Source organism: Fusarium pseudograminearum, chromosome 1, assembly GCF_000303195.2.
Source record: "Fusarium pseudograminearum CS3096 chromosome 1, whole genome shotgun sequence".
Taxonomy (NCBI): domain Eukaryota; kingdom Fungi; phylum Ascomycota; class Sordariomycetes; order Hypocreales; family Nectriaceae; genus Fusarium; species Fusarium pseudograminearum.
The window spans coordinates 1,748,024-1,765,742 of NC_031951.1; the positions used below are offsets into that span (position 1 = coordinate 1,748,024).

At 50.5% G+C, this 17,719-nt stretch overlaps 6 protein-coding genes across 6 annotated transcripts, besides 2 other annotated features; 5 read left to right on the forward strand and 1 right to left on the reverse strand.

Moving 5' to 3' along the window:
* Positions 1-3,687: 3,687 nt before the first annotated feature.
* On the forward strand, positions 3,688-4,997 carry FPSE_04617 (uncharacterized protein; the record flags this gene model as incomplete). Its single annotated transcript, XM_009257735.1, has 3 exons — positions 3,688-3,902; positions 3,960-4,780; positions 4,831-4,997. 3 exons carry the CDS (start codon positions 3,688-3,690, stop codon positions 4,995-4,997), a joined length of 1,203 nt encoding a protein of 400 aa, XP_009256010.1.
* A 1,346-nt stretch (positions 4,998-6,343) lies between these two features.
* FPSE_04616 (uncharacterized protein) lies at positions 6,344-6,918 on the forward strand (the record flags this gene model as incomplete). Its single annotated transcript, XM_009257734.1, has 2 exons — positions 6,344-6,421; positions 6,514-6,918. The coding sequence occupies 2 exons, from the start codon at positions 6,344-6,346 to the stop codon at positions 6,916-6,918; spliced, it is 483 nt and encodes a 160-aa protein (XP_009256009.1).
* Positions 6,919-7,591: 673 nt separating this feature from the next.
* FPSE_04615 (uncharacterized protein) lies at positions 7,592-8,507 on the forward strand (the record flags this gene model as incomplete). Its single annotated transcript, XM_009257733.1, has 4 exons — positions 7,592-7,707; positions 7,758-7,884; positions 7,947-8,192; positions 8,244-8,507. The coding sequence occupies 4 exons, from the start codon at positions 7,592-7,594 to the stop codon at positions 8,505-8,507; spliced, it is 753 nt and encodes a 250-aa protein (XP_009256008.1).
* An 813-nt stretch (positions 8,508-9,320) lies between these two features.
* Positions 9,321-11,241, forward strand: FPSE_04614 (uncharacterized protein; the record flags this gene model as incomplete). Its single annotated transcript, XM_009257732.1, has 2 exons — positions 9,321-9,378; positions 9,431-11,241. The coding sequence occupies 2 exons, from the start codon at positions 9,321-9,323 to the stop codon at positions 11,239-11,241; spliced, it is 1,869 nt and encodes a 622-aa protein (XP_009256007.1).
* Positions 11,242-11,500: 259 nt separating this feature from the next.
* On the reverse strand, positions 11,501-12,712 carry FPSE_04613 (uncharacterized protein; the record flags this gene model as incomplete). The annotated part of the gene is made up of 1 exon (XM_009257731.1): positions 11,501-12,712. The coding sequence occupies one exon, from the start codon at positions 12,710-12,712 to the stop codon at positions 11,501-11,503; it is 1,212 nt and encodes a 403-aa protein (XP_009256006.1).
* A 1,039-nt stretch (positions 12,713-13,751) lies between these two features.
* Positions 13,752-13,796: a microsatellite.
* Positions 13,797-14,510: 714 nt separating this feature from the next.
* On the forward strand, positions 14,511-17,480 carry FPSE_04612 (uncharacterized protein; the record flags this gene model as incomplete). Its single annotated transcript, XM_009257730.1, has 3 exons — positions 14,511-14,811; positions 14,965-16,137; positions 16,192-17,480. The coding sequence occupies 3 exons, from the start codon at positions 14,511-14,513 to the stop codon at positions 17,478-17,480; spliced, it is 2,763 nt and encodes a 920-aa protein (XP_009256005.1).
* Positions 15,462-15,516: a microsatellite.
* Positions 17,481-17,719: the final 239 nt, after the last annotated feature.

The window sequence follows — 17,719 nt, forward strand, 5'->3', positions numbered from 1 at the left end:
AATGAAGCAATTGAAAGCGACAACTATTTTCCCTTACAATAATGCACCGTCTTCGCCACCTCCAACGATACTTTGGAGTCATTATTTCTGCCCCCAACTCCCCGGCATGTGGCGTTGTGATAAAACATCTGTGCTGAAGCTACATATGTCGAAACTGCTGTCAACTGAATCAAATACCTGAAAGGCATCAGAATGCTTCACTCACCCTTTGCCAAATGTCAGCCAGTCCAGTCTCCTGGAGAGAGTCGCCTCTCAGGTACCATTGGCCAGCGGCGGTACAGCCACTCGGCAATAAGAGTTTAATATTCCGCAACAAAGAGGTGCCGAACTTTCAACTAGAGGTAAGTATGTTCAATTGAGAACAAATCTCATCGTCATACCATTGTTGCTCTACTTTACGGGGTCTAGCTTAGCACCAGATCTGGCGGGGGAGGCTTGCACCGTTTGAATCGTTCCCCGATCCCTAGGCACACGACGCATCTCAACTGTCTTTCATAACCCAACCAACTGCCAAACTCGAGAGATAGTAAAACAAGATCTCTAATCGGGGCTTGTTGCATCGGACGCCAAGCTCGGGTGTCTTGGGACCAGCCTCCAAAAGCTTGTGAAGTCAAAAAATAACGTCAATGTGTCGGTCTACAAGCGATACGAGATGCAGCCCAGATATCCGCATCTCGCACTGGTTTCGGGGATATCGTACCACCTGAAACAATGCTATGAGAGGCAATGGCTCTTTTTTTATTTTTAATCCTATCTCGCAATACGTCACCTTCTGAGCCTTGCGCAGTTATCGTTCGACTGATCGTGAACTGATGGAGAGGAATCCATTGTCAAAATGAGACTAGGTTGCGAGTCCCTACGTGTCGGAACCAAGGCCCTTGCATCAAAATTGATCAAAAGCTGTAACGGTCATTGGACTGTAATTTTCCGTGCCCCGTCCTGACAGACATGTGTTGCACAACGTTTGCTCCAGGGATGAAAGGTCTCGAGTTGCACAAAGCTGAAGCTCGCCCTCAAGTTGCGATGGCTAGAATTCCACTGGGCCAAGCGGCTCAAGGTCGCCATTCTTTGTCGTCAAGGAGATAGGTCCGCCAATTAGGCATGCCAACTTTCTGGGAACACCATGCAAGAGAACCATAGATGATTGGCGTCCTTCACAGCATGATCTTCAATCATGACATTGGAGTCGGATCCACTCCCTAGGAAATTTTTCAAGTCTTAACTAGTAACTAAACCCCTAGCCTTGAAACCTTTAGTAAAAACTCCCGACAGCTCGGCCATTCTAGTCCCAATTACTGGAGACAGGAACTTAAACTTGTGACCTGCATCCCATGCAGCTATAAGGAGGTCCGAGCTAGTTGTTTCTTTTTACACATGTAAAGCAACGGGATCTGTTGATCCGTGTCCTCAGTTGAGTCAGTCAGTAGCCAAGGTCGAGACCGTAAAACATAAAAAAGAAAATTGGCCGCTTCACTTTATATGTGCACAGACCCTAAGTATTGAGACCTGCGGTTTGTGGTGGGATCAAGTTTGAATTGTTATTTGATTCTGGGGACAGATTACGAGGTCACTTGACGCTGGTCCAGTTACTTTCTGTTCTCCTATTCCTCCATGTACGACGCCCCCTCATACAGCTTTGTTGGTGGCAGCATCATCCCATATCTCGGTCATAACACTCCGGCTTATCAAACAAGCAATTAGTTACTATTACGGAGGTGAAACTACTCAAGTTGTTGCTCTGAAGCTACCTTTGTTGGGAGGGGGTCGAGGTGTACCATTGCAGCTCGTCTACTCTGCCAGCATCACCGGAACGGCATCGATTCTGGCGCATATGTAGTTGTCATAGACTCTGCTGCGACCTGGCTCTTGAATATAGGCATGTTATTGTTTGAATCTTAAGGCCTGCGTCTCTTTTTCTCCTATAACCACCTAATAACACTGCACTGTCATGATATCTGATGCCAGGTAGGGTCGCGGCACAGCCAATGAGGTGTGTCGGAAGCGCCGATCACTAATGCGGTGATTACAGCGTGACGTGCAACCGTGCCACCTCGCTGCGTTAGTTAGCTTGATATCCATTCCTCGTTGCTTTTAAGGTGACGGATATGAGATTGAGTTTTCTGCTTTCCAGCACCATGAAATCGGTCAGGGGATGCAGGAACGAGGAGTTCTTGAGCCGCTAGCAGTCTCGATCAGAGCAAAGCAACGCGCCAGGAAACACGCCTCTGCACTTTGGGTGGAATTGGGTTAGGTCGCAGATGATGGCTTGGGGGCAAACGGCGAGTGCTGCATCTAACTTGGTTGGGTGTTGTACGAATTTGCTTTTTCTGGCTTTAACAGGGCATTGCCAATGGCTCGGCCGAGTCTCGGAACTAAAACACAATGTTGGAGTGTATTGAGTACTCGTTACGAAATCCATTCCATCCAGTGTTACACAAGACTCTTGGCTTCTGTTCGTCTAGGGTAACTGGGAATCGCACATCAACAAGCACCACTGACTGTGATATTCAGCTGTATCAGTCCTGTCGATGTCTCTGTTACATCTAGTGAATCTCCTCTAAATTCCAGGCCATTGACTTTCGAATGGTATGGTAAAAGCATAACTAAAATAGGCACTGGGGACCCCGAAACAGGGTGTGTAGCTTCCATTCCCTTAACTCTAGGATAGTGGAAATCCCGGTATTGGGGAAACTTTCCAATTGTGTGGTTTAACTAGCTGATCACCACGGCACTACACAAATTGAGTTCAATCGGCCCGTTCAATTGAATAGAAAATGTAATGTATGATGAATCTCAAAGTTAGCTAAGCTTAGGATTTGCGGATAGTGCTTTGAGAGAACTTGGTAGTCCTATCAGATGGTGGTGTGGCCAGAAGCTTAGTCGGCTGGCTAAAAGCAACTTGTCCATAGTCGTTGGATGGAAATGCATACATAAGTAAAATGTTAATATTGACTACTTGCTTGTATCGGAGGTGTGTTATTGTAAATGAATGGCTGACAGGTTGATCGTTGGTCTCGAGTTGAACATTAATTAGTAGAGCATTGCAAGTTGAAATGATGTATACAGAACCATTTAGGGTGAAGCTTAGTAGGTTAGCATATAATTGTGCTTATTGGTGACAACTGCCTCTTAGACTACTAAGTAATGCGACCTGCAAACACTCTCGTTATAGCCAAGCAGGAACCCGTTTGCACTCAAACGAGTACTCGTTGGCTTATTGTTGAGCGACCCCACACAGATACTGAAGACTACTGTTTGTGTAAGTGAAAAGAAAAAAGACAAGACATAGAAAGAACGAAAGATACACTGTAAAATACTATACAACATCCTAATGATATACAGTGTTGATGCTATCCACAACTAAATGCACTGTGCCCCAGTAATTATAACCACAAACAGAGTTGGTTGGATCCTTGGTAGTAGAGGCTGACGTTGTATCGCACGACTAACCTAACCTACCTTCACAAGTTGCACGCAAAAGAAGGACATTGCTACTGTTTGATACCTATCAACAAGCCGCATCACTGGAACTTGGGCTACCTCTAGCACAGCATAGCACAACGAGCGTCAGCATCAAGAAAGCCACCGCCATTTTTTGTTTTGTATTTTGCTTTGCATTGGCAGTGCGAATGGAACATACGTCATCTGCAACTGCACAGCCGTAGCTACAGTACCTACCTACCTAACATGAGCGACCTGCAGCGAACATGGGCTAAAGCCAAGTTCGGCGTCTCTAACGATCCCTTCGATGAACTCCAAGAGGAGCAGGGTCAGGATGTACTCCCTGAGCTGCCAGAGCCTGTCGACGATGACTCCTCCTCCGCCTCGTCAGCCTCGTCCGTCTCATCAACTGGAACCATTATCCCCTCGCCCAACCAAAAGCTGTTCGCTCGACCTCAAGGGTAGTTGACAATCAAGTTTGATATCGAGTAAAATATCACGGGACTGACAGGCTATAGAGTCGCCCGTGGCAGGACCTTGGAGCAGATTCCCTGGACAACTTACTTTGAGCGCGAGGTATCGTTGAAGTCGGAGCAAGATCCGGAAGTCATTTACCATGCTTATTTGACATCGCCCGTGGGCAAGGGGCCACTGTTTGTGATGCATCATGGAGCCGGCTCATCTGGACTGTCATTTGCTGTTGTGGCTTCTCAGATAAGAAAGCGCATTTCGACGGCGGGTATCCTGGCCTTGGACTGTAGGGGACATGGTTCGACATATGCCCCTGAAGACAAAGCGTTTGACATGAGATTGGATACGCTCTCATCAGATCTGTACAATGTCGTCCAGCTCACAAAGACTGAGATGTCATGGCCAGAGATGCCCCCGATAGTGCTCGTGGGGCACTCACTAGGCGGAGCAGTCGTAACTGATCTGGCCAAGTCCGGGAAATTGGGTACATCAGTTCTGGGCTATACAGTGCTGGATGTTGTCGAAGGCTCTGCTATTGATGCACTGCAGAGCATGCACACCTACTTGTCTACGAGACCTCTGGGCTTTGCGACGCTGCAAGCAGGTATCGAATGGCATATTCGATCACGGACAATACGCAACTCCATATCTGCCCGCACGTCTGTTCCTGCGCTGCTCGTCTTCAACGAGAACGACGACCCAACGCGGCCGTGGAGATGGCGGACCAACCTGGGTGCAACGCAACCTTACTGGGAGGACTGGTTCGTAGGACTGAGCAAAAAGTTCTTGGAGGCAAGAGGAGGAAAGATGCTTCTGCTCGCCGGAACGGATAGATTGGACACTGAGTTGACCATTGGACAAATGCAAGGTACGTTTGGACGTGATCCTTTTGGTACTTCACGCTGATCACAATGATAGGAAAATATGCCCTACAGGTGTTTCCTGAGGCTGGCCACTTCATTCATGAAGATTTGCCGGAAAAGACGGCAGTGTCGTTGGTCGATTTCTTCCGCAGAAACGACCGCACTGCTCTTGTGCTTCCCCCGAAGGTATCCGATCTTATCAAACAAGGCAAAAGAGTATGAAGCGAGTGAGAGTCACCGATGGACCGGTAAAGTCCAACGGGGTTGCTCGCAACGTCGCCTTCATTAAACTTTATTTACGGATAAGCAACATATGATATACCGAGGGCCGAGTTACGACGTTGACCGCACATTGAAAGTGGGTATGGCAGCACGAGGATTCGCAAGAAATGAAACGATGCCGGCATATTGCTCACAACTCAGAATTCAGTGGTATGGAATAGAATTTGATACAAACACATGGATGGCTGCTGAGAGCACTGGGACATACATAAATGATGGCGGCGGCGGCGTCTATTGAGCAGGCGCTAAAAGGCAGGTAGTCTTTGATCGATAACCGGGCTGGACCCTCAAATAGAGTTGGGAATTGACACGCTAGAACAGTCAATAAGTGATGGCGAACAAACATGTTCAGAAGTTCAAGACGTTATGCTTCAAGCCTCCATATCTGCCGGATGTGCCTGGCCCTGCTTTTCCCTTTCTGATGTGCTTGGGCCCTTGGCAGATCCTCAGGGGATCACAAAACCTAACTGCTGAAAGTTTAAGATACAGCATCAGTGAGTTAATCCATGTGGCCCAAGAGCAAGCTCTCAGGTCATTTATTCTGACATGTTAAAGCTTGGAGGTCAACTTTTCTGTTCACCCCCTAATCGGGCATGCTCAATAGCGCCACCGCCATCGAAAGAGGCTAGCTGGGTGTCTAGGCTGCTAGTGCTCGACTTGTTGAGATGTGAAACTCGACTACCTTGTGGTTGTGATATAGATGTAACTATCATCCAGTGTCATACTGCTCCGAGGAAATGTCACCAAACATACATTGTTTGTTAGCTCTCTCATCGTTGATCAATCCAATTCGATTTACATTGTAGCGCTCCATCGATGTTTCATCGTGAATCATTGCTCTGCAAGGCTCATCTTGAACCGCTTGCAAGTTCATAGCTAATTTAACTTGGCGGGAGTCCGAGGACCGTCAATCCTCCGAGATGGTCTGGAATATGGGGAAGCTGGAAGTCGACAATTGGCTGCTCAGCGATCTGCATAGCAACCGGGGGGCATATTGGCATGTTATTTTCGCCGCCAGCGTGTTTCCGAAGGGCTGGGCTGGGCTGGCGCCCGCTGGGTCCTTGTCCCACGTACCTACATTAATGTCACTAGGCCTTGATAGGCATTGTGAGCTTATTTAGTTGAGAATGGAATTGTCTTAAAAAGGGAGAGGGGAGACCATGCTTTATTAATCTAGACGCGCGTACCAAAGCTTTTGTTTTACTTTATTTGACTTTACAACCTCTCGTTCCTTGTCTTTTGTCCTTCTTTCACGTCAGTAATCTATCAACTACCGAATAATCACCATGAAGCTGTCTGTTTTTACCTCCGTCGTTCTCGCTGGCCTTGTTGCCGCTCAGCAGGAGAAGCTTCCCAAGTGTGCGGTATGTCGCATTCTCTCTACCATCTGTCGATGACAGGTACATTAGATGTCGCCACGCGAGAAGCCATGCTAACCTGTCGTTTTATCCTTTAGCAACCCTGTGTTGATCAGTACACCACTGGCGGGGGCGTCGCTGGATGTGGCCAGCTCGACATCAAGTGCATCTGCAGCAACAAGAACTTCCTCTCTGGAATCGCCTGCTGTCTCGAGAAGGAGTGCGATGCTCAGGGCAAGGATACAGCCGTCAAGTACGCCAAGCAGATTTGCGCAACTGCCGGCGTGACCGATCTCCCCGACGATGTGAAGTGCGACAAGGGCGCCGCTTCTTCTGGCACTGCTTCTGGCACCGCAACTGGTGCCACCACCCCTACCTCGAGCGACAGCAGCAACACCGCCTCTGCCACCGGCGGCTCCTCCACTGTTGAGCCCAACGCTGGCGCGCGCGAGGGCGCCGCTGGTTTCATCGGTGTTGGAATGGCTATGCTTCTTGCCCTATAAAGTGTATTGTGAATTGGGTTGAGCTAAGCGTTTGCCTCTTGTCAAGAGGAGGGATGTAATGACAGTGGACTATCAGTAAAGCCCACTGGCTGTTTTCTGTTCTGTTCTATGCAAAGAGCTGAGTTATGGAGTTTGAAACCATGTACTACTTACTACTACTACGCGATCGTCGCAAAGCTGTCATTATTGGCACTGGCAATAATACAACTTGGTAACCTTTGCTTGAAACTTGTTCTGTTAGAGCAAACTAGCTGTTATCCGTTGGCTATCGATTTACTTTCTTCTATAGAAATGTGTTTGTGCCGTCGTGTGTTGATTGCATCGAATCGGTTGACTTGAAGCGTTACACTAGAATCATTATTGGAGGTTTATTGAAATCCCTGTTGGTTGTTGAACCTTGACAAAGAATAGACCAGCAGGTTTTCGTATACAATCCATCCATTGACGATGAATACTCCCTTGTTGATAAAGCGGGTTCCGATGAAGATGGATGGGATGCTCTTTGATAAACGAAGGACACCCTAACCAGTGACCCCACTAACAACGTCACTGGATAACATGAACAGTGAGAACAACCCCACCATGCAAGAGCTCTATTGAAGAATGGTCCAAATCTCTCTCCACCATCATACGTGAATCTTTTACACTCTTGTTGTCCGCACATATCTCGACAATGGCTCCCAAGACAATCATTGCTCCCTCTATCCTGTCGGCTGACTTTGCTCAGCTTGGCCATGACTGTGCCCGCACCATGAAGCAGGGCGCGGACTGGCTCCATGTCGACATTATGTGCGTTACAACTCGATGATGAAGCAATTGCCATCATACTGACTTGACAGGGACGGTCACTTTGTCCCCAACATCACCTTCGGTCCTCCCGTCGTTGCTGCCATCCGAGGCCACGTCGATCAGCCCACCGAGGCCCACGGCCGGGGCACCTTTGATTGTCATATGATGATTGCAGAGGTAGGCATTGCTTTGCGAATGCGAACATGAGAGATGCCGAGAAGCTTACGACGATGATGTAGCCCAAGAAATGGGTCAAGGAGTTGAAGAAGGCTGGCTGCAACCTTTACTGCTTCCACTACGAGGCTGCCTTCTCCAGCGCTGCCGAGAATCCCGAGGATCAGACCGACGAAAAGACCAGCCCCAAGGCACTTATTCGATATATCCACGACCAAGGACTGTTGGCTGGTATTGCTATCAAGCCTGATACTTCCGTCGATGTGCTATGGGAGATCCTTGAGAATAGTGAAGAGAAGGAGAGACCTGATGTGAGTCTGACTCGCATATCCACCTAGCACATTATGCTGATATATAACTAGATGGTTCTTGTCATGACTGTATACCCCGGCTTTGGTGGTCAAAAGTTTATGGCTTCCGAGTTGCCCAAGGTCCAAGCCCTCCGCAAAAAGTACCCCGAGCTCAATATCGAAGTTGATGGTGGTATCGGACCCAAGACAATCGACGAGGCTGCTGATGCCGGCGCCAATGTCATCGTTGCAGGAAGTGCTGTGTTCGGAGCCAACGATCCTTCCGAGGTTATCGCACAGTTGCGCCAGTCGGTTGATGCTCGAAGTGCGAAGTAAGTTTGTGCTATATATTGAGAGAGTACTACTAGGTATAGATAGCAACGATATGATGAGAGATGATTAAAAAAGTGAAAAGCTGGCTTTTGGATGGAATTATGAAGATAGGTCCCCGTATGTTTTCTGGCAAATTCCTGACGTTCTGTTTCAGTGCTTCTATTCGTCCTATGTCGTTGCTCTAAGTTCTGGTGAGGCTGCAGCGATGTAATGAGTACAAATTTTGGCGCGTATCTGCGGTTGGCGATCCAATCTAAATTCAATTCATCATTCATAGAATTATTCGTACGTATTTATATTGCAATCTTGAATTGTTAGTCGACCGAAACCCCATCGTCGCCTACTTGTATACATTGAGCATGTATACGTTTTGCTACCCTGCTGCGTTCAGTCATTGATCAGACGAGGTCCACTATCGGCCCCATCATCATGGCTCATGGGAGCTCTTGCTAGCGTCCGCAGCTGTTCCATGACGAGGAATTGGTTAAGGAACAGGAGGATTAGATGCAATTGAGACACGATACAAGAAAATTCAGTAGCGGAAGGACAAATCATTCACAAATTGAAAAGAAGATAGTTGAATAAACTTGTGGCAATAGGTCTTCAGACCGTCTATCTGCAGGGTACATGATATGGGTTCTCAAGTCGAGGATGGGTCGATTTTCGGAACCAAAAATTTCAAAAGATTGGCAACGTCAGCCCATATTTGCGACCAACCTTAACTTTTCTCAAATCCCAAATTTATTTCCAACGGCAACCCTTTCTCTTTTCTCCTCGCACAACCTTTCCAGATCCAATTCCATTGCGCGATCCATAATGAAAAGAAAAGCGGGAGCTGCTGCCTCCAAGGCCAACAAGAAAAAGTCAAAGCCTTGTGAGCGAAGCCAGTTGCTCCAGCGAAAGCTTCCACTAACAAATCGTCTTAGCCCTCAGCGCCGAAGAAGCTCAGAAGCGATTCCGCGCCGGCCTGTTTGATAAGAAGGTCCTCAAATCCTACACGAAACAGTATGCTCAATCGGAACCTTACAAGCACGCCGTCATCCACGACCTTGTCGACGATTCCCTCCTCCGATCAGTGCGCAGCGAGATCGAGGCCAACGTCGAGTTCACACCCAAGGAGACCGATATCTACAAGATCCACCAGTCTGGAGATCTTGCCAACCTCGACGGTCTAGACGATGAGTCGCTGGCCAAGCTGCCGTCGCTCCTCAAGCTTCGCGACGGTATTTACTCCGAGGCCTTCCGCAACTATGTGTCCCACGTCACCAATTGCGGCCCATTAAGTGGTCGCAAGACAGACATGGCCATCAACATCTATACACCGGGTTGCTATCTACTCTGCCACGATGATGTCATTGGCAGCCGTCGCGTCAGCTATATCCTGTACCTGGTCGACCCCGATACGCCTTGGAAGCCTGAATGGGGTGGCGCGCTGCGTCTGTTCCCCGTTCAAGAGCTTAAAGATAAGGAGGGTGAGGTTGCAAAGACTCCTCTACCCGACGCCACAAAGGTTATCCCACCTGCGTGGAACCAGCTGAGCTTCTTCGCAGTTCAGCCTGGCGAGAGTTTCCATGATGTAGAGGAGGTCTACCGTGCCGAGACGGAGAAGCAGCTCAAAAAGGAGGGCGGTCGCATTCGTATGGCTATCAGTGGATGGTTCCATATTCCCCAAGTCGGAGAAGATGGCTATATCAAGGGCGAGGAGGAGAGAAACGCCAAAAACAGCGGCTTAATGCAGCTTCAGGGCAACCCTGCCCAGTACGACATGCCTCAACCTCAAGTTATGAAGGTCGACAAGTCGGAAGCCAGCAATGGCTTCGACGAAGCCGATCTTGAGTTCCTACTAAAGTACATGGCCCCCGCATACCTGGTCCCAGACGCTCTGGAGGAGATCTCAGAAACCTTCAACGAGATGTTCGAGATCACTCTTCCGGACATCCTAGGCAAGAAGTTTGCTCAGCGCCTTAGAGACTATGTCGAGGCCGAGGAGAAGAAGCCCGTGCCGCAGGACACTGCTACAATAGAAAAGAAGTCTTCATGGCGCGTGGCCAAGCCTCCTCACAAGGCTCGTTACATGTACCAACAGCCCGATAAAATGCGCACTTCCAAGGAAGAGTCGCCGATTACTGAGCTTCTTGACGTTTTCCTGCCAAGTCGCCAATTCCGCCAGTGGCTTCAGATGGCCACCAAGACCACCGTTGAGAGTGCAGACCTTCTTGCTCGTCGTTTCCGCCGTGGCCTAGACTATACCCTTGCCACTGGCCATGAGGGAAAGGCTCGCGTTGAAATCAACCTTGGTTTCACACCTACCTCTGGCTGGGGTGAGGACGAAGAAGAGGAGCCCGAGGACGAGCAGAATGACGAGGACTCCAAGGGCAAGGGCAAGAACAAGGGCAAGGCTGTCGAGAAGAAGAAGAACGAGGAGGAGGTTCCTGAAGTCGGTGGACAAGAAATCTTCATGTCAGGCGATGATGATGCCGATGAGGACGCAGCCGTGTACAAGACAGGCGGCGATGACGATAACATCCTCTTCTTCCAGGCTCCTTCTTGGAACAAGATGACCATTGTCTTGCGTGACAGTGGCGTTCTCAAGTTCGTCAAGTATATTAGCAAGAGTGCCAAGGGTGATCGATGGGATATCTCTGGTGCTTTTGAGGTTGAAGAGGAAGACGACGACGACCATGAGGAAGACGGAGATGATGACGAGGAGGAGGAATTCCAAGGCTTTTCGCCGTAATAGAAGACGATACAAAGATTTAAGTATATCTTGCAACGATAGATACCATGACATAAAAGCACGGCAATGATTTAAAGTCTGTTTGAATAATGATAAATTTCCATTGTCTTATTTCCCAAATTGATATGTGAGAGTCAATAAGACTCAGCCATGGTATCGCTGTAGTCAACGCCCTATATACCCATAATTCCAATATGTACATTTAGATTTGTGAATGATTTTAATGCCCCGGGTTGCCATTAACCCATCCGTCGTTCTTTCATAATTCCAGAGCCGGCTCTGATTTGTCGTTAAAGAGGCTGGCCACTTCTGCCTGTAGTAGCTCTGTGACACCCTGAGCCTCTTGGGTTCTGCCCGACTGAGATAAGTGATTAACAGTGTCGTGCCCCAGGAAGGCAAGCCACGAGACAGTGCTCAATTTGGCCGGCTTGGCCTTCTTAGGCCCAATAGAGGTTACCAACCTTCTTAGCCTCTCCTTATCTTTGAAGAAGTTCAGCGCAGGAAGATGGTCAGGGTGTGTTGGGTGATAAAGGTGAAGATGGGCTCGTTCCAGGAGTAAGGGCTGAGATAGACGATCGGCCGTAGCGATATGAGCATCGAAGAGCTCTTCGGATGGCGCGGGTCGACTGTAAGACTCGACGGTGGAGAACCATGATACAGAGCGCCACGAGGAAACCAGAAGTTCCGAGAGTAAGGGGCTGGTCCTAAACAATTGCTGCGCTTGTAACATGGTGGAGATGCCTGAATCAAGGTTGCCATACTGAGGCTGACACTTTGTCTTAACGAGCTCTCCGAGTAAATACGATGCTCTCTTGAGACGCTTTTCCTTGGGGATATCTCCAGAGCTGCCGTTGACTGTTCGCACAAGCCATTCCCAAGCAACTTCCTCCATTCCCTCTGCCACTAAGAAAGGGGCCAGTGTTCGAATAAAAGTCTGGTTGTCCATGAACCGCAGGTCTTGCTCGGCGCCGCACGATCGAAGCCATCTTATAACACGGCCCGATACTCCTGATGTAGCGAGGCCTGCAAGACCAGCTTCTTGTGCTTGAAGTTGCTTCGCTTTGGCGTGCATGCAACCGATCGCAGCCTTTGGTGTCATCAGTCCTCGGGCTACGGCATAGTCAAAAACTTCTATAGGATCACGGGCTGGTGTTGCCAAATTCGGCGTTGCTAAACTTGTTGGAAATGTTGATGCGACATCTTTATTGTAGCTGAATAGCGGGTTGGCTAGAATATCCTTCAAATGGAGGTTTGCAGCCGACAGTCGGCCATGATTTGTTGGATCGACAGATTTCGCAGCAGGCTGGGCCGGGCTATTGGGGCTCTCTCCATATTCGCGATCGAGCTGCTTTCGAAAGGATGTCTTGAGACCGTCGAGAAGCTTCTGAGACTGTTGTTTCGACAAGGGTAGGGGTTCGTGATAGGATGCGAAGAGATTCTTGAGCGACTGAACGGACTTGGTGGTGAACATGATTGGCAAAAGGGCAATTGATGAGCTGAGTGGACAGAGATGTCAACAACAGCAAGCCCTGCCCTAGATGAAGCCGATACTGTAGATAACGGTTCAACAGATCGTCACGTATGTCGCAAAAGGCGGGGTTATGGGTGATGTGTTTGGGTCATGCGTCCTCTCGTTGAACCTGGCTGGAATGATGCCATCGTCGAACGAGTCAAGCCACAAAGCGGGACTTTGAAGGTCATGTGATGCAAAGTATTGCGCCTTAAGTGGCGTAGCATAACAACCTCTCCAAACCTGGCCCGGAACTCATTTTAAGGATTTACTGGTTTTGACCAAGCATTATCAATCAGATAGGCTATACTATCACACACCTTGCGGATATGACAGCCCCTATTAGAGGCGAGTGAATGAATCGAACGTGAATATCAATTGAGTGTTATCCAAAGCAAGGAGAAAGCTTGGGTGGATCCAAATTGCGCTAAGGGTGGTAAAGGTTGCAGCAACCCCCTGGCTTGGATTAATGGCCTGTCCACTGGTGTATCACGACTTCGATTGAGATCTAGCCTCTTCTTTTCTCACGCTTGACAGACACCTGAGAAAGTACTGGTACATCGATCTCCAAAGGGTACCTGACAGCAGCCAGCCAGCCTCACACAACCATGAGCGTGAGCGCTGACAGCCGAACTTTCAGGTGCCGCATTCTCAAACAAGCAAAGACGCTGTATTGACAAGAAAACGCCCGAGTGTAACCACCAATTGCGTCTCAATAAGACTCAAACACAGCAGATAAAAGAGCGGTGATGAGAGCGTCCATGTAGACATGCATTGGATTGCATAGACTATTGTCGAGCACTTGTCTGGCTCTCCGCATGAAGCATTTGATAGGCACGTCCCTGTCCCTGGAGTGCGAATGTGACGTCCTTCTCCAACATCCAAGTTCAAGTCCGATTCTTTGTTACGTGCTCGTGTGGGCTACTCGCAGGGGCCCGAACGCGGCGAGCTTCATGATCCTTGGTTGGATTTGGGGCTAAGCGACGAGAGGAAGGCCAAGTCTCTCTCTCTCTCTCTCTCTCTTTCTGTCTGTCTGTCTCTGTCTGATGGTTTAGGTACCGAGTAGCACGAGAACGGCTAGGGATAGAAGACGTGAATCATGTAGCTGTACTTGCGGCCATGCCGTTGAGGGTATGGACGCCACCTGGCAAACTGTCTCCAATGTTTAGGGCGATCTGCTTCCGGCCAGGGCAAAGTGTCGACGTCGGACGTTTGCAATTGGACGAACCAGTTTAGACAAACATCAAGTGCAGCTCGAGCCACTGTAACAGAGCTGGAAGATAGTGCAGTTGGAGGGTCTTTCAGGGGTCAAGAGACCTGGAGGAGAACATCAGAGGATAGGCAGGCTGGGGTGCGGGCCAGCCACTAGAGGCAAAACCTTCGTAACCACCTCCTCCACTGCCACTGATCAAATGCCCTGAAGGTCAACCTAAAGCCCACCTCAAGGTTCTTTGCTTCTGGGGAAAACCTCGTCTTATCCCGTCTCCTCTCTTCTCCCTTTGACTTAGCACCAAACCAAACCTTCCCACCTCTTGAACTCTTCTCCATCACCTGGCCTCTCTTTCCCATCGACGTCCTCATTTGTCGACCACGGATACTCAACCTGCCTGTTGCTCCTTCAGAGGACAGCTGACAGGTCTACCTTTTTTCTACCATTGTTTTCCTCTCCACACTTTGAGCCTCCATAGCTCTCCTCCCGCACAACGTTGACCTCACGCACACGCACACACACAACACATAATCAACCACAACCCATCTAATGTCCGAAGCGACTTCACGGACATCCGCCTCGCGCGGCAGAGGCTCTGGCCGCGGTGGTAGAGGAGGTTTCGCCGGTCGCGGCGGCCGACGAACCAATGGCGACAAGCCCGATCACAGCACTGCTGATTCCCAGAGTGCATTCGAAGACGAAGGCGATTTTGGCGAGCTTCGAAAGCAATATGGCAACAAGACTTCGGTGATCCGCGAGATGTTCCCCGACTGGTCTGAGGCCGATGTACTTTTTGCTCTCCAGGAGACTGACGGCGACGAGAACGAAGCCGTCACACGCATCGCTGAGGGTATGTCAGGCTTTTTATCCATTTCGATCTCAGCCCACCCTCGCGCTCAGGCTGCACAAACGTGCAAGTCGTTGAGATAGTTGCGCCTTCATTACTCCACTATCTGTAACCTTATACTCTTTAATTGTGCCACTAACACCTACCCTTTTCTAGGTACTATTTCGCAATGGGGTGAAGTTTCAAAGCCCAAGAAGGCCTCTCGAGCTAAGGCTAAGGACCAAGCTCCCACCCCTTCGAACGACGCGACGTCCGCTGGGCCCCGAGCTGCTCGCGGTGGCCGAGGTGCATCTGAAGGAGGTCGAGGCAGAGGCCGAGCAACTGAACGAGGAGGTCGTAGCACACGTGGCCGACCTGCCGCTGCTCCTACCAACGGCGCTGGACCTAAGGAGAACGCTGCCTTGTCTATTCCCACAGAGGAGTCATCTGCCTGGGGCACTAAGGATCCCAAGGTTGGCACCTCAGAGGAAAAGGAACCCGTTACTGAACAACCTGCCCCCTCCGCGACTGAGGCACCCAAGCCTGCTGCTCCCGCAGTCAAGACCTGGGCAAGCATGTTGCGACAGTCTGCTCCTCCCAAGGCTGCGCCCAAGCCCAAGGAAGCTCCTGCTGCTCCTCAGCCAGCTGCTGAGCCAGCTGAACTTGAGTCTCCCCCCGAACCTCTCGAACCCGAGCCTGAGGCTGTGCCCGAGCCCGAGCCCGAAACCGCCCCTACCCCCGCCGACGAAACTGAAGAGACTACGCCCGTCGCCGATACCACCACTCCCGCCGAAGTTCCTCAAGTCAGTGTAGAACCTGAGGTTGCTCTTCCTCCCTCTAAGGATGAGCTCACCGAATCAAATCTTGAACAGGTTGTTGACGAATCCCAACCGCCACCGGAAGGTACTGTCGCAAGCACCGCTGCTGACTCTTGGGATCCTCGACAGAACCCTGCCAGTGTTAATGCTACACCCATCTCGGCTGCCCAGCAGCAGCATCAAGCCCCTCCCAGCGGATTCGCCGCAACTGCCGCCAAGGCTACTGCTGAGCGAACTACCCGTGTTCCTAGCCATCACCACCAGCGACGTGTCCTCGATCAGGAGGAAGCTGTTCGTATGCCTGGCAACCGTGAGGTTGACCGTGCTGCCGTTCAGTTCGGAGCTTTCAGCTTGAACGGAGATGAAGACATTGATGGTGAGCGAGAGGAGCCTGAGACTCGAGCCCAGCCCCCAGCCGACTCACCTGTCACTCATCCTCGCACCTCGCTTCCTCCTGCCACCCAAGCTGGCGTTCCCGACTCATTTGCTCAAAAGCCTGCTCCTGCGGTTGCTCCGATTGCGGCCCCTACTGGTATGACCTTATCTTCGAGTTCGCCGTTCTGCTTGATTGCTGACCGTACCACAGTTCCTGCTGCTCAGTCCCAGGCTCAGGCTCAGATCCCTGGCCAAGCTCCCGCTTCAAGCGCTCAACAATATGGCCGCTTCGGTCAAGCTGGTGCCCAGGACCCCATGGCAGCCCAGAAGCCTTTGGATCCTTTCAACCAGCAGAGCACCCCCTCTTCTCAGCCCCCCTTCGATAATTTCTCTTCCCAAACCTCTCAGGCACAGCAGCCTGGCGCCGCTTTCAGCTCTGCGCCTAATGACTATGCTTCCTACTACACCGCGAATCAACCCGATCGAAACCCCTACAACTACTACGGCCAGCAATTTGGCCAGCAAGGAGGACAGGGCCAGGAGGCCACTGCTTCTCAGCGGCAGTACGGCGGCTATGGAGCTTCTCAGGCGGATAATCTTAGCCAGTATCCACAGAGCGGTCTGCACAACCAGCCACGATTTGGTGGAAGTGCTGTGGATGCCCAGAACAGCGGCAACAGCACTCCCAACCCTACTACCCAGGCTCAACAGCAACAGGCCCAACAGCCTGCTCAGCAACAGCAGCAGCCCGGTCAGGGATCTCAGCCCCAGTCCCACGGCCAGCAGTATCCCGGTTATAACCATCCCTACTACAGCAACCCCTACTACCATCAATATTACTCTGGATATGGTCAGGGAGGATTTGGTCCATATGGGAAGGGCGGTATGTACGGTCAGCCCTACCAAATGTCTCCCAATGCGCCTTATGACCACAGCTCATCACCCGCTGGATTCGGTCAGTCTTCTCTCCACCGTGATAGTGGTCTGGGAGCATCTGGCCTGGGTGACTACGGCCGTGTTGCTACTAGCCAGGCTGCCAGCCAGCCTGGTCTTGGTGCTAGCTCTTTCGGCAGTGTCCATGACTCCTTTGCCCGCGGTGCCACCTCGTTCCAGACTCAAGGCCAGTCGTTCAACAGCCCTGGTCAGCCTGGCAACGTTGTCGCTGATGACTTGAAGCCTCCTTTTGGCGATTCAAAGGCTGGATCTGGTCCTTCGCCTTCCCTCGGCGGAGCTCGCCCTGGATCAGCTACTAATGCCCCTGCTGCCCAGAGCGGTCTCCCGCCACCTCAGAACGTCGGTGGCTACGGCGGCTACCCTAGCCACCTTCAGGGCCACGGCCTTCACGGCAGCAACGCATATGGTATGGGCGGTAATGCCGGTGCCAACCAGCACGGAAACAGCCCTTATGGTTCGTACAACCAGGGCTTCGGTAGCGGCTACTATGGCAGTAGCCAGCAACAGCAACAGCAACAGCGCGGCTGGGGAAACAACTACCAGTAGGATGGGAGTCATGGCCGACGTAATGCCTCGTAAGAGAGTGTAAGATGCAGGCGAAAGAAGAGGAGAGACGAAGCGAAGAGAGGATCGATGAACGATGATTAGGAGTCAGGGGTTATAATCAGCATGATGCATATGGTTCATCCGTGGAACCAGACGAATATTTTCTCTCACACCTCAATGTGTCTACGTGTACGATTGTTTCTTTTTTCGAGAATCACCTTAAAAAGATCAGGGTGGCA